We start from the raw sequence: 18784 nt of genomic DNA on the forward strand, positions 1-18784 counted from the left end.
GTTGTTATCTATAGGTGAAGGACGAGTTTTGGCGTACCACGCTTGGGTGATTGCTAAATCTTCCTCCGAGTCGAACGATGCCATTTATTGTATATGTGATTAGGTACTATACTAAGCTATTTATAGATAATTATTATAGGGTTTAGGGTTTCTAAATTAAGAGGATCAAGGAGATATATAAGAACACACCAGTTTAGGACTTTTGGGTCCAAGTATTAGCTTACTTTATATAGAAAAAAATCTCAACGACTATTTTTTTTTGAAAATCACCAAAACCGGCATTGTAGTAATTGTGATAAGATGCCGTCACCAAGTACCGGTACAGTGTTGCCATAAGCTAATCATGCCGGTACAAGGGAATTTCTTTACAGAGATTGGGCCAAATATGCAACCATTACCGACATGGTCTTACAACAATAATCAATATCGTTACAGGGAACCGACATTGGATCTATAATAGCGACTACGCCGACGTTTGTAAAGTAAAAAAAACGGCTAGTTTTTTTGAAAAATAAGACTGTTGATGATTCATTTCTATATAATACTCCCCATTTCTTGGGAAAAATCTACACAAACCACCCACCAAATAAAAAAAATCATTCTCTCAAGAAAGCAAGCACGGTTAAAGCTTCACAAGGGATGGGAGATTCATCATCTAGCTCTATTTTTAAAGTAAGTAGATTAAACATTACTAACAATATAATCTTCACTACTATGACGCATAACTAATATAATCTTCTCTTACAGAGTCATTATTGCAAGTGTCAAATTTGCAAGTCACCTTCTCATCTAGCCATGGACTGTCCTTTTATTTATTCAAATTGTAGAAGTTGTGATGGGACACATCGGTTTTGGATTGCAAAAACTGATGATTCTGAAAATGGAAGAATGTTTCTAAGGTGTTTGAATCACCCAAAGTGCGATGAGTTTCAATGGTTTTACAAAGCTGTTGAACTAGCAGAGTCAAAAGAAAACCACAAGGGACAATGCAAGCCTATCGATGGGTGTGATCAGTATTATATGAAGGGAAAGGAATATGTTGAAAGAGAATAAGAACCAATAAAGATGATCCTTGACACCCCCATCCCGGAAGATGTCTCCGAACAGATTCGGGAAACGCTTAAAGGTTCCGCAATTGTTGAAAATGGATGGAAATAGATAATCTTTAACCAAATGTAATCCATTCTATGTTTTTTAGCATGTTTTAATTTAAAGTTTCAAATCCAATGTAATAGACTACTTAGGAATGAAACAAAAGAGTGTTTGAAATAGATTTATACTCAAAACTAGCAGAGTGTCGGCATAGAAGCAACCAAGCTTACAGTGCCGGTTTTCTGTCAACTATGAAAATTTGGAAAAAATCATAAAACCGGCATAGATGTTAGAAAAACGACTATGCGAATACCTTTCAATTTTCTATACAGGATCATGACATTTTTAATCTTCTAGTTCCAGTATGGTTTTATAAAACATTTCATTGTTGGTACGAGGAACCGACAATGAACTGTAATTTCCGTGCATGCCGGAACGAGTACCGGCGTTGTTGAACCTAAGATTTTCCATGCCGGCAGCAGTCGTAAATAAATCTTCCAAAAATAACATTTCACTAGAAATCTAAACATGTTCAACATAAAGCAATCACTAGAAATCTAAACATTTCAACATAAACCAAACAACTGGATTCTGCTTAAATGTTCTTAATCTAGGTAACATAAACTAAAAGAAAGCCAAACAACTAAAGAGTTAACCATGAGGTACAAACGAAAACAAGTTCGGAATTTTTCGACGTAACAACCACCATCCAGAAAAAGAAACACAACTAAATAGTTAATCACTTGGTCTTTTGCTTCTTTTGTGTCGGTTTCTTCTTAATTTCCCTGAACAAATTTCTTGCACTGGGGTCGGTTTCTTCAATTTTATCAAGATTCTCCACGAATTCCTTCACTTCTTCATTGTATAGCCCCTCTCCTTCATCGTACTTGCAACATAACTGCTTCCTCAACTTGCCAAGCCGACGCCGCTAGTTTCATACAAACAACACATAATTAGTATATATATGCTAATATAATATTATGTGTACATTAAAAAACTAAGTAATTAACAATAGTTACTAGCAATCCAAGGGTCTTATTAAGTTGCGCGATCGTAGGTGGTGCCTGTGCGGGAGTTGGATCGGGAGGGTGTTTCCGGGGTGGAACTTGGACGTCATCCGGGCGGACGACAAAAGGATGTGACCATTGCAGGTAATCTTCCATGTAGTCGGCATCAACCTCATCACCGTTTTACGCAAGCTCCCACTTATCCCACTGACTAATATCTACCAAACGACGTGGTTCCTTATCCCTCCAATCTGTTGGATCCGGTTTTGGATTATACTCTACATGCAACCGATTAGGAGTTGAAAAGCACCGAGAAAGGTCAAGAACAAAACATTGAAAATAGTCCGTCTTGATATGTGATAATTTCTTATATCCAAGTTGGCGCATCACACGTGTAGGATTGGCCATAACGTATCCTTTTGGGTGGAACAACGGCCCATGGTAGAATGCAACGTTACCAAACCTCAAAACTTGGTGGTTTCCTCTAACCTCCTTGTAAGGGTCGAACACAAAATCTTTGGTACTCATCGCGTCCAAATCCAATCTCATATCGATCAGTCGACCCATGTTACCGGGCTTCGGAGTATTGTTGAACTCGTATCTCTTAGCTATAGGCGTATCGGGTTCGGGAAGGTCTTTGATCTTCAAGGAGGTCCAGTCCTTGAACAAGGTTGGGAAGTGTTCATAAGCCCAAACTTATTCCAAGGTGAAGCAATAAGTTTTGTTTCTAAGTTCACGGTAAGGGTACATGTGAACAATATACATAATAACATAAGTTTAAAAACAAAATTACTTGCAGTAGAGTGAAATTCCCGACAAATTGGTTGGTTTTAGCCTTAGAGGCCCTTCTCATCTCCGTCATCAAATGTGCCATTACCGCGGTGCCCCAAGAATACCCATAGACATCTTCCAACGGATCCAAGTACTGAAGGTAGTTCACACTAACCTTGTTTCCATTAGTGTCAGGGAATACCCTAGTTCCCAAGATGTATAACAGGTATGGAGCGGCAGTATAACGAATTTGTTTAGGGTCCCATCCATTCTTCGAACTTCTTTGCTTTGTGTTTTCAAACTTCTTCTTAAGCAGTGTCAACTTGATTGTCTTTGTCTTACTAGACGTGGATTCATAAAAGCTCTCCACAGAAGTTTTGTAGTCCCAACCAAACAGCTTGTTAGTCAGAGCGTTCAACTTCGACCATTCTAGGTCCAGAGACTCAACTCCTTCTGCAATTGATTTTCCGATAACACTCAAGCCTAGAATGTTTTGAGCATCTTCAGGGATGAAGGTCATCTCCCCAAAAGGGAAGTGCATGGTATCGGTTTCACCATGATACCTTTCGACGAAGCAATTGACAGTCACAGAATCAGGCTTCACATAATTTTCAACCAAAGCATATAGACCAGAATCCATTACTATTTGTTGGACCTCTTCATATTCCTCGGACAATTTCCAACAATCAGCGGCTTGGTTTCGGCAAACACGCACAGCCTTCTTATGATCCTACAATTAGGAGACAATACAATTAAGATATTTTACATAAATACACAACAATACATATGCACAAGATAAAAAATGCTTACATAGGTTTGATAGATAGTACGAGCCCACGAGTGCTTGTATCCAAATAGTGTTTTCGGTTCCGAAGCTTCACCCCAAATTCTACCACGTTCAAGGTCCGGTATCATGTCATTAATATGAGGAAGGTGGGAACCTTTAACTTTCACTTTGCCTTTGCCCTTCTTGCCATTGCCTTGTGTTGGTTGTTGACTTGGCCCACCAACTTCGCTTTGGCTTGCTAATTGACTTGGAGGAACCACATTATCTTCATCCTCACTTTCCTCTTCATCTTGCTCATCTTGATCACCGTGCTCATGGATTACAACTCGACTACGGTCACCACCACTCTCCCAAATTATCCCTCTTGTCTCAGCCCCCAAACGCTTTTTGCGACCTTCATCTTTCCCTCGAGGAGGGAGAGATTGAGGAGTATCAAGACCGTCCTTCCTTCTTCTCTTAGTGACCGCATCTTTAGTTTTTCTTTTGCTAGATTCCTTGGCTTTTGACCTATATCATAAGCACACGAAATGAATGAGAGACAACTCACTTTCAGTTTTTGTACCGTCATTGACTTACTTAAACTAACCACGCCGGTTAAATGTTCCGGCAGTGAACATTGACTATCGAGAATGCCAGTAGTCATATGTAATTCTCCTGGATATCAAAAGACTACTACCAGCAGTCTCGAAATAAATCAATTCCATGCCGTAACTTTGTACCGACAAACAAATAAACCTAAAATTTGTGCCGGTATAGGTGACAAATTCTTAAGTTTTCCTGTATGTTTTAAGTCCACTACCGGCATGCTCGAATTATTACAAAAGAATGCCGGTACCCAAAACCGGCATATAATACAACCCAAAATCTATGCCGGTACTGGTGAAAAATTCATAAAATCTCCTGTATGTTTTAAGTCCACTACCGGCATACACGAATTATTATTAAAGACTGTCGGTGCTAAAAACCGGCATAAACTTCGACCCAAATTCTATGTCGGTAGGTGATAAGCACGCAAGTGCGACACTTTTATACCCGCATTTATACTAGTTAGGTTTCGATATCTCGCTAATAATTATGTTTTAGAGCTTTTACAGGAATTATAAGTGAAATCCGTTCGCCCGGAGAACTAATGACCTAGAATCTAAATTGGTGCTTGCGACTTGCAATGCCAAAGGAGTCGGAGCTTGTGGGCTAGCAAGCCAACAATTTATGGGCCGCATCACTTAAGCCAGGAGGTTGAACAAAGAAATGATGTCCTCTACCAAACGTGTGAGCTGCACAAGGGGGCCTAGAAAGTGAGACGTGTCCCATTTTTCCACCTCTTCGGTCTTATCAAAACAAGAAAAAGAAATGTTCATTTTTCTTTCTCATTTCAAGCTGGTAACAACAGAGAAAGGGAATTTGAGATCGAGCTTCATACTTGAATGGAATTCGTCATCATCCAAACAGCTATAGCCAAACCAAGGTGGTATCTTCTCCGTTACCTCTCGTTAGATGGAGTTCAAGCTCTTCTCTCCAATTCATGAGCACCAGATCTTGAGGCAACATCAATGGATCTGTGTGAGACTGTTGTAGTGTTGGAATTTATACGCAGCAGCAACGACAACAGAGCTACAAGGTTCGTTATCGGCTGAAATTGGTTTTGACCTAACTTTTGGTCTTGATTAAATGGTGACTGTTTGGGGCGGTTCTGAGTTGTAAACGAAGATGAAATCATGAAGATGCAGATGAAGTGTCACTGAAACTTGGTTACAGCAAAGCTAGGTCGTGATGTTTGTTCGCTGTGAACGGAGATTGGGTTCATTCCATGAGCTTGATCGATGGAGATTTGGGGGTTTCAACATCAGTTGATATTGGGTCTTAATTTAATGGTGATGGACAGAGAAAACAGATGATTCTGTGGGTATTCGATTGAACGCAGAAAGGTGTTGCTTCCATGAGTATTGTGATTATGAAAAACAGGTCAGTGGCCGGAGTTGGGAAACAGTTCAGTTAAGAAAGTATTGGTTGCTTGAGTCGAGTGGTGTCTAAAGATCCCATAAAACCAACTCTCTATGATATGTGGTACTGTTAAGTGGTTTTGAATGGTGAAAAACACTTGCTCCTGCTGTTGATTTAACGGAGTTGGAGAAGGTGTATATGTTGACTGAATTTGGAAGTCGTCGAGCTGGTGTAGTCGGTGGTGGCTGGAAGTGCAGGGAAAGAAGCTGTGGCGAAGCTTGGTTCAGCTGTTGTGATCAATGGCTAGCTCTGTGGTTGGATGTGAACTGAAAGTAGTCAGGGAATTTGGCTGAGTTGATTGCAAATTGTATAAGGCAGTCTCATATGGAACAAGGAGATGGATTCCAATTGAGTTTTTCTATGGAGCTCGGATCAGAGCTAATCGAGCTGTAATAGCCAGTGGGTCACGAGACTGTGAATATTCTGAAGTACAACTGTAGCCGATATGTAGAGTGGTTGTTTGCGATTCTGCACTTGAATGTTCTCGACTGAGAACAAACACAGCAGTAACAACTGGTGAAGACGGTGATACTTCCTGATTGCAAGTGATGATGGTGGATGGGTAACCTGTGGTGGTGTTTTGTAAGATGGAGATGCTGGTGTTGGCTGCATCAGTTCAGTGGATCTGAAATGGTCGTGACCAGTGGTGCTGAGATGATTGGACTGAGCTGGTTGTTGGTGGTATTGGTCATGGCTGTGAACAAGGAGGTGCAGACAGTGGCCAGACTTACTGTTGGCCTGGAGTTCTGTTTTTGGACTGGGCTTTGGTGTGTGCTGGCGTCCGTCACCAGAGGAGAGTTTGGATGGTTATTTAACCTGGCGTGAAGAGAAGAAAAGATACGCCGTAATCAGGGAAGCAATTAGGTTTAGCTCCATTTCATTTGATTGATTTTCTATATGTTGAGTTTATTCATCTCTATATCATTTTTTATGGCTTTGAGCAAAACCATGTCTAGCTAAATCTATTGTTAGGGTGAAGGATGAACTTGTAGGTTTATTTTATTCATGTTCTAAAACAAGGGTTTCTACCAACTTTGAGCTTAATGTCATTTGCTTGAGTTTCTCTACAATGATTTATCTTCTATTCAATTTCTCATATTCTATGCCATGTATAGTCTATTGTTAGGTTGATAGAAATACTCATTGAACCTTGTTATTGATTGTTTTATGATTATTCCAATACTATGTATGTCATGTATACTTAGTACTAGGGATGTCTACCGGAATCCGTTGAGAACAAACAATATTTTATGATAACTGATTCCTATAAATCCTTAATGAAATATCTTCCGTGCGTTAGTAGCTAGGTTTGCAACTTCGCATGAGTAAATTTGAGACGTTGTGATAGAACATTAGTAAACGTAACTTTCAACGGATTCCGTAGCCCTAATACTTCCACATCTTTGATACAATCTTAATTATTTTGTTTTGGTTCAATTTGTTAGCTTATAAGAATTCTGAAATCTCCACTTTGAAATATTCTTGACTTGAAAGTTACCAGTATTGATTGGAAAAAGAGTTTAGCTCTCCTCGTGGGAACGATCCATATTTGCCACTATTCACATATAGTGCACCGTATACTTGCGGTTAATTAAAGTCACGGTTCTCCGATTCATCAAGTTTTTGGCGCCGCTACCGGGGAGTGGTTGCAAAACCCTCTCTAATTGATATTTAGACTTTCTAGTCAGTAGTTTTGGATTTAATTTTCTGTAGTTATTGCTTTGTTTTTAGTTTTTCTTTTAAATTTTTGTTAGTTCTTTTTGCTGATTTGGTTTGACCTTTTTTAGGTACCTTTCTTAGTTATTTTGGACTGTGGCATAGGAATTGGTAACGAGCTCAAAGAGAGTAAGTGCTTGATTTATTTGCAAAGCTTTTGCAAGGTAAGTACGATTCAGGGTTCGCTGGTAATGACCCGGGAGCATTAAGCCTTGGCTCCGTCACTGTCCAAAAGTGCTTGTAAAATGTAAATTCAGATTTTTCTCTATTTGACAAATGAGTAATAATATATGGTCTGCTATGTAAAATAAAAAAGAACTGAAAAAGAACAGGGGATAAAGCAAGACGAACCCAGGATTCCCATTTAGTATCTTCATTTTGTGTAGAAATGTAGAAACTGCATTTTGATATTAGATCATATAACTGAGAAGCATCTACATATAACTGAGCTCTGATTTCAGGAGGTGAAGTGTTACTTCAAATATTAGATACTCTATCCACTCTAGCTAGTTTTTAGAGAGGATATCAGCAGCCTTATTTCTCTCTTTAGGAACATAATATAGTTTCCAAGAGCTAAAATTTGTACAAAAAAAAAAACTCCCTAATGTCTTGGACATAATGACGCAACCTCCGATCAGTGGAACCATTTTCCTTGTTGACAGCATCTGCAACTTCTTTGGCGTACAATCTGTTACACATACTTGTCCTAATAACATTCCAAGAATCCAATTACACCATAGAGAGATTGATCTAAGGACCATCAGTAGCGTATCAATAGAGATATGGCAAGAAATCGTCCAAGCTTGTCCTCATAAACCCATATGGCATCATTTTCACTAAACTTTCTTTCTCGTACCACATTCTCACACCAGAATAATACCAAGTTTCCATCCCCATCATCCACAAAATCTAGCTGGTAATATTTTCCGGTGTCCAAATCCCTAACAGGGATAGTATGGGGTTTCGGAAGAACAAACCCATGTAGTAAATCTACTGGGTGGAGAAATTTACAACTTGTTTGTTTGCAGCTGACTCGGCGTCTGGGTCTGAGTCAACCCCTGACTCGGTCTGAATCGGCAGTTAGACTGTTTGCTTTCCATTTTTCATAACCCCTGACTCGCGATCTGACTCGCTGCCAACCTTTGACTCGGACCCTATGGACTCAGGTGCGAACTTACCCCTGACTCAATCGCCCAAACCCCTGACTCGTAAGAATATACGAAAATATCCTCGATCCTTTAAATCACATTTTTCATTTCCTTTTTCTTTTCCTCGTTTTTTCAATCCAGGTTTTTCCATCGAGAGCAGAGATGGAAGATGGGGAAAAACCCTAGATCTGATGTCTCCTTCATCCTCTCTCAACAAATTCACTAATATCATCATCTCCTTCATCAGTTTCGACTAATCTCTCCATTCTTTCAAGTCATCAGCTTGTTATAAAAGAGTCATCAACGTCAGGTATAATTTCAACATCCATAATCCTTCGTCCATATGTTTTATATCATTTTCATATGGGTTTTTGATGATTTTAGAAGATGGGTTTTTTCTATATTCTGATTTGAATTCTTAATTGGCTTCAAGGGGGAAGAAAATAAGGAAGAGGGACGAAGATTAGAGTTTTGTGAAGGTATAATAGTTTCTTCCTTCCATGTTGTTTTCTTTTAGAGCCAGGGGTTTCCTATGCACATACTCACTGGATTACTTTGTTCTTATAGGATGGTTTGCTTTGCTGGTTGAGTATTTGATGGATGTTTTTTAGCTTTTAGATGGTGTTTGTGAAAATGCCAAGTAGAGAAGTATGATCATTAAGCATGATAGCATATGAATTTTTCAATTATAGATTCCATGTACTGTTATTAGCCTGTTTTTAGTTGATTTGGATGCCTTTGATTAATAATCAATCTGCTTTGAAACAATCACTCTTGAGCATCCTTCGCATGGACCATTGTGCCTTGATAGATATCGATATCAATATCAACATCTTATATTGTTCAATGCGCAAATACTAATGAAAAAAATAAGAAGTGGTATAAGTAGTTTAGAATATCATCTAGAAAGTGTTTTAGTTTCCCCTGAAGCTGCATTTTGTGGTTCGATTTGGCTATGTTATTTTGGTTTTGAACCTTTCTAACTATACGGTATGTTAGCAATATCGATTTATTTTTTGTTTATCTTTTTGCCATCAGAAGTTGAATAAGTTACTAGTCTTAGAAGTTGAACAAGATTTCTTCCTATATTTCTATGAAAGTATTATTACATAGTAGACTACTATGGTTCACAATATCTAGTCGTAATGGCGGCTGTATTTGTAGTCCTTGTGACATTTACTACGGTACCGTTGTGTCAGATGGTTAAAATTGAAAAAATAAAGTCCTGATAATCTATTAGTTTTTGTTGGTCTCACTCATATGGGCTATGGGTTTAGGAGGATCTCCTTTTTGCACATTTTTGTATGTAAATGGATGTTTCATTATGCAGAGGTGTCATTTATACCTTATGCCCATGAAATGTTCGCTTTAAATTTGGAATCCTAGGTTCTGTATAAACACCTTATACTTGAGAAATTTATATGGGCTTTGTGCAAATAAACGGATTGACGAAAGGATTTGGATTGCAGTCTATGAATTGTCCCGTTATGACTTAAATTGCTTCTGGTATATAATTTCATTTTCATGTTGTTGTTGATTTCATTTTAAAAAGTGGTTGTGATGTTCCTATTTTCTAAAAGCGTTATTTACTGGAGGCTACTTAGTCCAAACAGATAGCTTCCTTGATATCGTTATTACTTTGTAGCTAGTATCCCAATGGGGTTTAAAGCTCTTTGTGAATCCTCCTCAAATGATATTTTTCTGTTTATTGGAGGTATTCTAGTATCCGTGAGTGATAGATTATAGTGTAAATCCTCCTCAAATGATATTTTTCTGTTTGTTTAACTCAATTTTTATTATTGCTTGTAGGTCTTTCTTATAATACTGATGACCAGCAACTTAAGGAAGCATTCAACAGCTTTGGTGAAGTTACCGACGGTTAGTGACTATTGTTTGTTCTTTTCACATCTTGTTTATTGGTTGCAATGATTTTGCCCATTCTTGTTTCTAAGAGCACCGAGTTTTTCTTAGGATATATATATAGTTTGCCTGCTCTTTTGGCACAAGAAAGTAATCAAGTAAAATTAAATTATGTATGCACCATTGTATTGTGAGATCCTGAGATTTAAATGTAAAATATTACTGAGATAAGGAAAATTACACTCGTGTTTTCTTACATAAAATGTTCAATACTTATTGGATCATTTAATGTACAGTTAGAGTTATCATAGACAGAAACTGGGAGGTCGGGGGGCTTTGGATTTGTCAGCTACACTTCTGAGAAAATGCTGGTTGAGGTCTAACTTCTATACGGTCAGGTATAAAAGTGAACGAAATTAGTACATCTGCAGCTATTCAATTAGCTATGCCAGTGATCTTGGTGGAAGGACTAGTGTAAGCTATGCCAATGAGAGACCTTCCGAACTGGTGGGAATTTTGAGGCGTCTTATTGATTACTCGCAGTTTTCCCCTTATAACAATCCCCTTATGTACAAATTACAATTCAGCTTCTATTGAACATATTATTATTGGTGAATAAACACCATGTATGTATGTATTTGTTTAAAGTTCAAGATTGTAAATGAAAATGATGCAAAGTTAGCCCATTCTGTACAAGGACATTTTCTGTCCAAAAAGATCTAGTCAGCTGATTCAGGTCTGACTCATAAAACAAACATATTTTCTGACTCAGACTTTAATGAGTCAGATGATTTCATTGAGATCCAGACAACTCAGATGAGTCGGCTGCAAACAAACAAGGTGTTAATCACCTCCCACTGATCATGATTATCTTCGGGATTGACAAGTATGTCCTTGAGTTCTGGGTCGAGTGTTGTGGTGATGATAAAATCATGATGGATGAAGAAAAACAAAGTGCGACGGGTTTCATCATAACCTAAACTAAATACATCATTCAGCCCTAATCTGAAATCTTTTACAAAAGTATCTCTGAACCAATTAGAATCCTGATTTGTATTCCAGCCCAAAATATATGAATCTTCCATCTTCCCCAAACCCAAAGTCACTGTTGTCGTTCTGTCGGGATCGATACAAGTACTGTTCTTGAAGCGATGAATGCACACATCGATTTGAACGTGATCGACAGCACCTGACCTTAACCCGTTCACATCCTGGTTTGCCCACCAATTCTGCGAAATACGTTGTTCAAATTCAACGGATGGAAATCTAATGCCTTGGTCCAAACCCTGCTCTGTCAACATCTTTTCAACTCGAAGCGATTCTGGTTTTAGATCGGCTTAGGGTACTTCTTCTTCTTGGGGTACTTCTTCTTCTTCTTCTTGGGTTAAAAAGGGCGGTAATGGATCCATACGAGTCGCAGGTAGATATTTCAGGAATACAAATAACAAAAAAGAATTCATATTTTTGAATTTCAAGAGGTATTAGGGTTTCGGAAGAGGTTAATGGAAGAGATTAGGTTTCAAAATTTTCCGAGAAAGAAAATTCTGGTGCAGAAGAAAGTGGGTTTAGGATTCTTTAAGTAACTGAAAGATGGTTTAATTGTTAACGATGAATACAGAAAGAGGTTTTCGTTTCAAGGATTAATCAAAGAGTTTGGGTCTACAAATTCTTCCGAGAAAGAAAAATTCTTCTGCAAATCAGGGTTTTTGAAGTTGGGAACTGAACGATGGGTTTATTGATAACAATGAATAGAACTGAAATTGAAATTGATATTAAAAACAAAGATCATGATGAAACAGAGGTTTGGGTAATATAATCAGAACTCATGAAAAAAAGGGTTTTGGTAACAGAAGCAGAGCTCCTGGAGAAAGAATGTTTAGGAAGAAAACGAATTCAAATTTTTATACGTTGTGACGGAATTAATTGAGCGGAGAGAAGAAATAGAATGTAGCCGTTATATCTATGCTTTGTTTCAACTTTCAATTAATGCGCGTTCTTTGCGGTTAGTGCCTTAGGACATGTGCTTTCAGGAATTAAAAGCTGTTGCTTGATATTAGGCGTGATTGTGACAGCCTTGCCGCTGTGGGTTTTTCCTAATTATCATCATCCTTGTGGAATGGTACTTCTAAACAAGACAGAAAATATTGAAGAGGAGATTCCCTACAAGTAAAGGGTAGCTTATAGAGTTGATGAATTCTTTTCTGCATACCCATGTGCAAACTGATTGTGCTTCTTATTGGATGTGGTGTGTTGGGATTATGTGCAGTCGACGAGAGCCTTGCGGAGGCACTTCGGCTCGACTTTCATTGCGGATGCGGGAAATCATGAGGATAGGGTTGCAATGATGCTCGGCCTTGTTTTGGATGCAATGTCTGGGAAGATGGATTCATTAAGGAAGGGAAAGAGTGAAGTCATGGATTGGAGAGCAGTCATATACTAATCCTTGGATGGAGTGACAAATTGGTAAGTCACCACTATGCTCAAAAAATTAACGAGAAATGAGGTGGCATCAGTTCTTGTTCTTGAGATTTTTTTACAAACTGGCATTTCTAATCTTACCTTCCAATTGAACATCCTGCTATTACTAATTTCAAGGCAGATGAACATCAACTCCATTCAAATGTATGCTTCATCTCGATAATAACACATGGTTCAAATTTTGTTGCTCTGTAGATATGGAAGGACATTTTAGGATTTGAAAATGCAGAGTCTTACATCAAAAGGTGTCCACAGTTGTACCCTTTATGCTTCGAAGATGTGCTAATTTCATTTCCAGATGCAGTAACTTGTGGAATTTTAGGTTGCTGCAAATGGCGGGAGGATTGTTCTTTATCTGGATGAAGATTATGTTCAAGCTGAGGATGATGATACGTGTAGCCCGGATCCCATACCAGAGGTTCTTTTTCCTTCCGCCTATAATCTGAAGTAGTAATTTATTTGTTACCATAAGTATCTTTTAGATCGGGAATGAAAAGGCTCAAAATCTCGTTTCGCGTGATATGCACCTGTAGAACATGGTCCGACATGTTATTGCGTTTTAAGTTTCACTTTCTCATTTGAACTGATTAGTCCTCCCGTAGCATGGTTTTGTGGAACTGAATTAACTGATTGTATAGCATTAGCTGCACACATAAGTTATTAGCTGATATGATTGTGTGGCAGCTACTCCACAGCACGAGGTCGTGTGACTCTGAATATGAGCCAAACATTTTTTTTTCTTCTTTTGTTTGCATTTGGTCTGGCATCGCATTTCACAGCTTCTGACTAACTTTAAATACTTTGAAAGGTGAGGCTGGCAACATATTTGATAATCGATATATTAAGAAGTCATCTGGATTTATAGCACAGGGGTAAATAGTTGTGGAATCATCATACCTACACATGCATGAAAGAAAAAATTAGGAGAAAGTTAGGTCAAGAGTGGTACCAGTATGATGAAGTCTGCAGTATGGTTGTTAACTCTGGAACGGTATCTGCAGCCTAGCAGAAAGAATCTGTAGTAGCAGAGCTGCATCCAAATATTAGATACAGTTGTTCAGGCCATGGACCCTATGGTACAATGTGGTTGAACTAGACAGGATTGAGGTAGGGTGAAATAATAGAAACACAACCCCTTACTTAGGTTTGTCTCTTCAATCGCAAGGAAAAACTGCTTAGTGAACTGATAATATGATTTTCCTATAGAGAATTAAGCTTTCACAGATAAAGCTGCTAGCTCAGCTGTGCTCGGCTTGGCGTTACTTCCATATTGGAATTTGTGGTCTCATTCCTACTGACATATTTCCTCACTTAATAGGCATCAACTGTTTGCTTCTCTATTCTATGCTTTCTTGACTTGATACTAATTGCTTGTCTCATCATCTGGTCCAGATGCTGCAGGTACGCAGCAGATATTTCCCAAGTGTTTTTATCCATCTAAAATATCCAGAGAAGTTACTGTTCAGTGGTTGGCATCGTGACATCAAGATCGTGGTAATTCCGTCAGATTCATGTTGTAAAAATGTATATGGTTCTGTTCTCGGTTAGTTTTTTCACGAAATGACCAATTTATGTTTTTATAGAGTTTTGATATACTTCATTTTACTTTCAGGTGAGACATTGTTGGCTCAAGGTTCAGAATTAGTGAGGTTTCAGTTGAAGAAAGAGAGAGGAAACACACTGATTCTGGACTAGCGAACCTAAGTCTTGTCCTAGGTATGGTAATTGTTGTCATTCGGCGACTTCTAGAGAGTCTTCCTCTATAGACATTTTGAGGTTGAGAAATTTTTTAATTTTTATCTTAATTAAGAATCTGATGAAGTAGTCGTGTTGTGATGGAGCTTCTCGTCTCTTGGAATCCAGGGCCTGCAGGTACTGCCAATATTTTGAGAGGACATAGTGGAATTTGAGAGTTCAGGCAATGGGCTTGGGTATTGCAAGTAACTATATTGCAGAGACCTTGGTAGAGTGGTGGCAGGATTAGAATTTGGCAATTGACTGGTATGTTTTCTGAAGTAAGGTGGTTTCGGCTTCACAAAATAATGTTGGCTTGTTGCAGCTAAATGGAGTAGACTTAAAAGCAACTCCATTCTGTGGTTGTTGGCTTGTTGCAGCTAAATGCAGTAGACTTAAACATTATGAGGAAATCAGTTATGAACATCCAGACAAGGAGGTTAGTTTTGCAGAGGATAGACTGCCAGAGAGTCGCCTGCGAGATTTGAGAAGCCTGACGTTGTATACTGAGTAGATGAGCAGGGAGTCGGCTACTGTAAATTTGTATATTTGGTCACCTTTTTGTTAATTTTGTGGAGTCCTATGCTTCAGTTATCAATTCTTTGTAGCTATTCTCTGAGGCTAATTACATCATGATACATATAAAAAAAAGAGGCTCATAACCGGTTCCAACAATGAGGCAAAACCTCAAGAAAATTCCAACAACGAGGATTGGGTAACTTCTGTTTCCACTCTAATGAATCATTCATGTACCGCTGAAGTAATTATCAAATCTGGCCCAATTGAGAGTCTGCACCTTTACCTTGTTGGTAATACCATCTAAAGAGCCAGTGATTGAACCACTTGAGCATTATTTCTGGAGTTGAATAGTAGATAAAGGAGGTAATTCATTATTTCTAGAGGATTTTACTGTTTTAATCTTAATTTTACTTCTAGCATTATGAGGACCAAGAAATTATGGATAGCACCAATCTGCTACATCAGAAAATAGTACCACCAGGCACCAACACTGCAATTCTTCTTTAATATAATCATCAATAAACGAATTTCCAGTGACTGAAAATCGATTTAAGCAGACCATTTTACAGTTCCTATTAAGATGATTACATACAAAAAGAAAACAGCAAAAAGGAAAAAAAAAATTGCAGACAAAAATTGAGATTGTATATCATGATACTGCACAACTAATTCAACTTCATGCACCAGCTGTGGCTTTAACCTCAGTCTCAGCCTTTCCCTACACACAAAATATTTAAGAATAAGAAACAAAAGATGCCGATTAACCAATTCAAGGCATTTTTTCCCCATGACTTTCTAACTTTTCTAATAGAATGGAAGCTGAATTACTAAGAGTTCTTCTGATGCATTTAACCAAAACTAAGAGCATATTAACTTTCAACCTCAGATTGGGTGCTCTGACGAATCTTTCTAGTAGGAGTTCTCATGGTAACGAACTCCTCTGCTGCTGAAGGGTGAATTCCTATTGTAGAATCAAAGTCAGCCTTGGTTAATCCGGCTTTAATAGCTATAGCGAACCCCTGAAAGTGCAAATTTGCAATATATTACATAATATCATTATAAGCTGCATGAAAGTAAGAATATAAAAACTTAAAAAGTAAATTATGCTGAAGAAACGAGCAGAAACCTGAGTGATTTCGGGTGAATCATCCCCACACATGTGTAAGCCTATAACTTTGTCCGTCTTTGCACAAACTATAAGCTTCATGAAGGCTCGATCTGGCAACCCAGAAAGAGTGGCCTTCAAGGGCCTGAAATTGGATGTGTAGACATCAATATCTCCGTATTCTTGAATAGCCTACGAAAAAAATAAAATGTTAGTGTTGCAAAAGATCATGCACATGCTCTACAGTTGCAGACGTGGTGGATCAGTCAGGTACCTGTTCTTCTGAAAGACCAACTTGTCCAATAGGCGGCTGCGAGAACACAGCTGATGGCACAGCACTGTTATGTGGCAGCAATAAGTTAGTCCTCCATATTAAGACAAGATAGCATTGTATAAGATCTTGACACAGAAGTAATAGCTTCTTTGTGAACTATGTAAAATTCGTTATTGATACTATTCAACATTTTTTTGTTGTTGATCATATGATACTATTCAATAATCAGTCCATGAAATTATATAACTCGTACCTATAGTCAGGTTTGGAGCGTTCTTTCCCAAAGACTGATTTTGCAAACGCTCCTCCCTCCATCAGTGCAACTGGAGTCAAATTTATCCTGTCAGTAACATCTCCTACAGCCCAAATGGAAGGAACTGATGTTTGCGAGTATTCGTCGACCTAGACAGATCATAAACAATTACAAAAAACCGCTAACAAATCAAGGTAAGCACAGCAATCCCCAGACAGCTGAAATAGCTAAAGCCTAAAAGATCATACCTCAATCGCCCCATTCTTTGACATCTTTACACCGACTTCTTCAAGTCCCAAATTCTGGTAAAACAATGAGTTTAAGGAAAGATATTATGAATGTTACCTTTGAAAATATTATGAATGTATATATATTTATCATTGCTAGAAGGCCAAACCTTTGTGTTTGGTCTACGGCCTGTTGCAAACATAACATGTGAGAAACTGTCGAAGGTTCCTTTGTTAGTTTTGACAGTCAATGAGCCATCTGGTGACTTTATGATCTCTTGAGGCGATTCCTCAGTATGGAACTCAATTCCTCTCAGAGACATCTGCTCAGCAACAAAATCTCTGACCTGCATGGTAAAAGAATGTACAGATGAAGAGACTATCTAGTCCATTCAGAAATGAAACCAGAAAAATTAACATTCCACCAAAGCTCACCTCCTCGTCAAAACCCCTTAAGACCTGCTTTTGTCTAATAAACACATGGACATCACTTTTCAACCCGTTGAAAATTCCAGCAAACTCTACAGCAATGTAACCACCCCCGACAATTGCAATCTTTGTTGGTTTAGTGGGCAAGTCAAGAGCAGCATCAGAATCAATAGCATACTCCTTCCCAGGTATATCAGGAATAAAAGGTCTTCCTCCAACTGATATAAGAATGTGCCTCGCTTTATACAGCTTCCCATCCACATCAACAGTGTGAGGATCCACAATCTGCAACCACCATAAACTCATAATTACATACATACATTCAAACATCACAACAACATCTGGTCATTAACTTCATACACTAAATTCAAACTCGGGGAGATCACCTAACCTTTCCCCTGCCTTCGATTAACGCGACATTAGCATTTTTCAATATATTCTTGTAGATTCCAGTAAGACGCTGTAATTCAGCATTCTTATTAGCCATCAATGTTCCCCAATCATGAACGGGATCCGTTTCATATTTCCATCCAAACCCACAACTATCATCAAAATCATGTGAATATTTGGAGGCGTAGACAAGTAATTTCTTTGGTACACACCCACGAAGTACACACCTATAGTACCAAAATACAAAAACAACATCAAATTCAATTGAATCCCTAGCTACTAAATGGAATTGGATACTACTGTGTTGGACTAATTTTGACTAATGAATTAAAATTTGAACTTACGTTCCACCAACGCCACCAGCAGTATCAGAAGAGATAGTGTTAAAAGGAAGTTCACAAACAGCAACCGAAGCACCAAAATTAGAAGCGAAACGAGAAGCACGAACACCACCACTACCAGCACCGATTGTAAATAGGTCATAATCGTAATTTACACCACCGTTTTCTGATGGAGTCTCAGCTCTTACACTGAAACGGCGTTCTCTGTAAGTATTAGGAATGAATTTTAGGGTTTGGAATTGAGTTGATGAATGAAATGATCTACGCGGAAGGAAAATTGGCACTCTTCTGCAGAGATTTATTAGAGTTTTTGAGGAAAAAGTTGTGGCTCTTGGAGCTCCTAATGAGGACGCCATTGTTGCTGTTGTTGTTATCCCTCCCTTCTCTCTGCAATCTCTCTCTTGAATCCTAAACCCCTCTTTATATCTACTGTTACTGGTTTCCACGTGTCGTACTCCTTGTATTTTGTTAGTTTTTTTAAATTAGAACCTGGTGAAGAATAGCCGAATCCGCGGTTCCACACCTTCTCCCCTAGCTGTCCCAATGACAAGTTTGGCCATGTCGACGAACTCTTGAGCCTTACGATGAGCATACGTAGAAACGGTAGCTTTTTTAGTAATTTTGACACAGTTTGGTAAACATTGATTTAAAA

At 38.4% G+C, this 18784-nt stretch overlaps 1 protein-coding gene and 2 long non-coding RNA genes across 6 annotated transcripts; 2 read left to right on the forward strand and 1 right to left on the reverse strand.

The window, feature by feature from the left end:
- The first annotated feature begins 4964 nt into the window (after positions 1-4964).
- On the forward strand, positions 4965-10903 carry LOC113356123. Its single transcript, XR_003362861.1, has 5 exons — positions 4965-8540; positions 8664-8832; positions 8956-9001; positions 10332-10400; positions 10679-10903. It is a non-coding gene; the product is annotated as an uncharacterized LOC113356123 (long non-coding RNA).
- Positions 10904-11334: 431 nt separating this feature from the next.
- Positions 11335-15245, forward strand: LOC113356124. 4 transcript variants are annotated; one of them, XR_003362864.1, is made up of 6 exons: positions 11335-12845; positions 13056-13278; positions 14253-14354; positions 14473-14576; positions 14724-14861; positions 14975-15245. It is a non-coding gene; the product is annotated as an uncharacterized LOC113356124 (long non-coding RNA). The 4 variants fall into 4 exon arrangements; XR_003362865.1 differs by having other exon boundaries at positions 13056-13105; positions 13183-13278; positions 14724-15245; XR_003362863.1 differs by having other exon boundaries at positions 11335-12555; positions 12649-12845; positions 14724-15245.
- A 304-nt stretch (positions 15246-15549) lies between these two features.
- LOC113356125 (glutathione reductase, chloroplastic-like) lies at positions 15550-18609 on the reverse strand. The gene is made up of 10 exons (XM_026599139.1): positions 18136-18609; positions 17793-18018; positions 17408-17686; positions 17143-17319; positions 16994-17047; positions 16746-16894; positions 16493-16556; positions 16240-16410; positions 15995-16132; positions 15550-15831 (listed from the first exon to the last, which is right to left on the reverse strand). The coding sequence occupies exons 1-10, from the start codon at positions 18486-18488 to the stop codon at positions 15790-15792; spliced, it is 1653 nt and encodes a 550-aa protein (XP_026454924.1). The 5' UTR covers positions 18489-18609; the 3' UTR covers positions 15550-15789.
- Between the last annotated feature and the right edge of the window lie 175 nt (positions 18610-18784).

Source organism: Papaver somniferum, chromosome 3 (assembly GCF_003573695.1).
Source record: "Papaver somniferum cultivar HN1 chromosome 3, ASM357369v1, whole genome shotgun sequence".
Classification (NCBI taxonomy): domain Eukaryota; kingdom Viridiplantae; phylum Streptophyta; class Magnoliopsida; order Ranunculales; family Papaveraceae; genus Papaver; species Papaver somniferum.

What these genes read in the sequence shown, in the direction of transcription:
- LOC113356125 (XM_026599139.1), bottom strand. Translation starts at nt 18,488, where the DNA reads ATGGCGTCCTCATTAGGAGCTCCAAGAGCCACAACTTTTTCCTCAAAA. An exon ending in GCTGGTGGCGTTGGTGGAAC is followed by an intron (nt 18,019 to 18,135) that starts GTAAGTTCAAAT and finishes TTGGTACTATAG; the next exon opens with GTGTGTACTTCGTGGGTGTG. An exon ending in TTGGTCTTTCAGAAGAACAG is followed by an intron (nt 16,411 to 16,492) that starts GTACCTGACTGA and finishes TTTTTTTCGTAG; the next exon opens with GCTATTCAAGAATACGGAGA.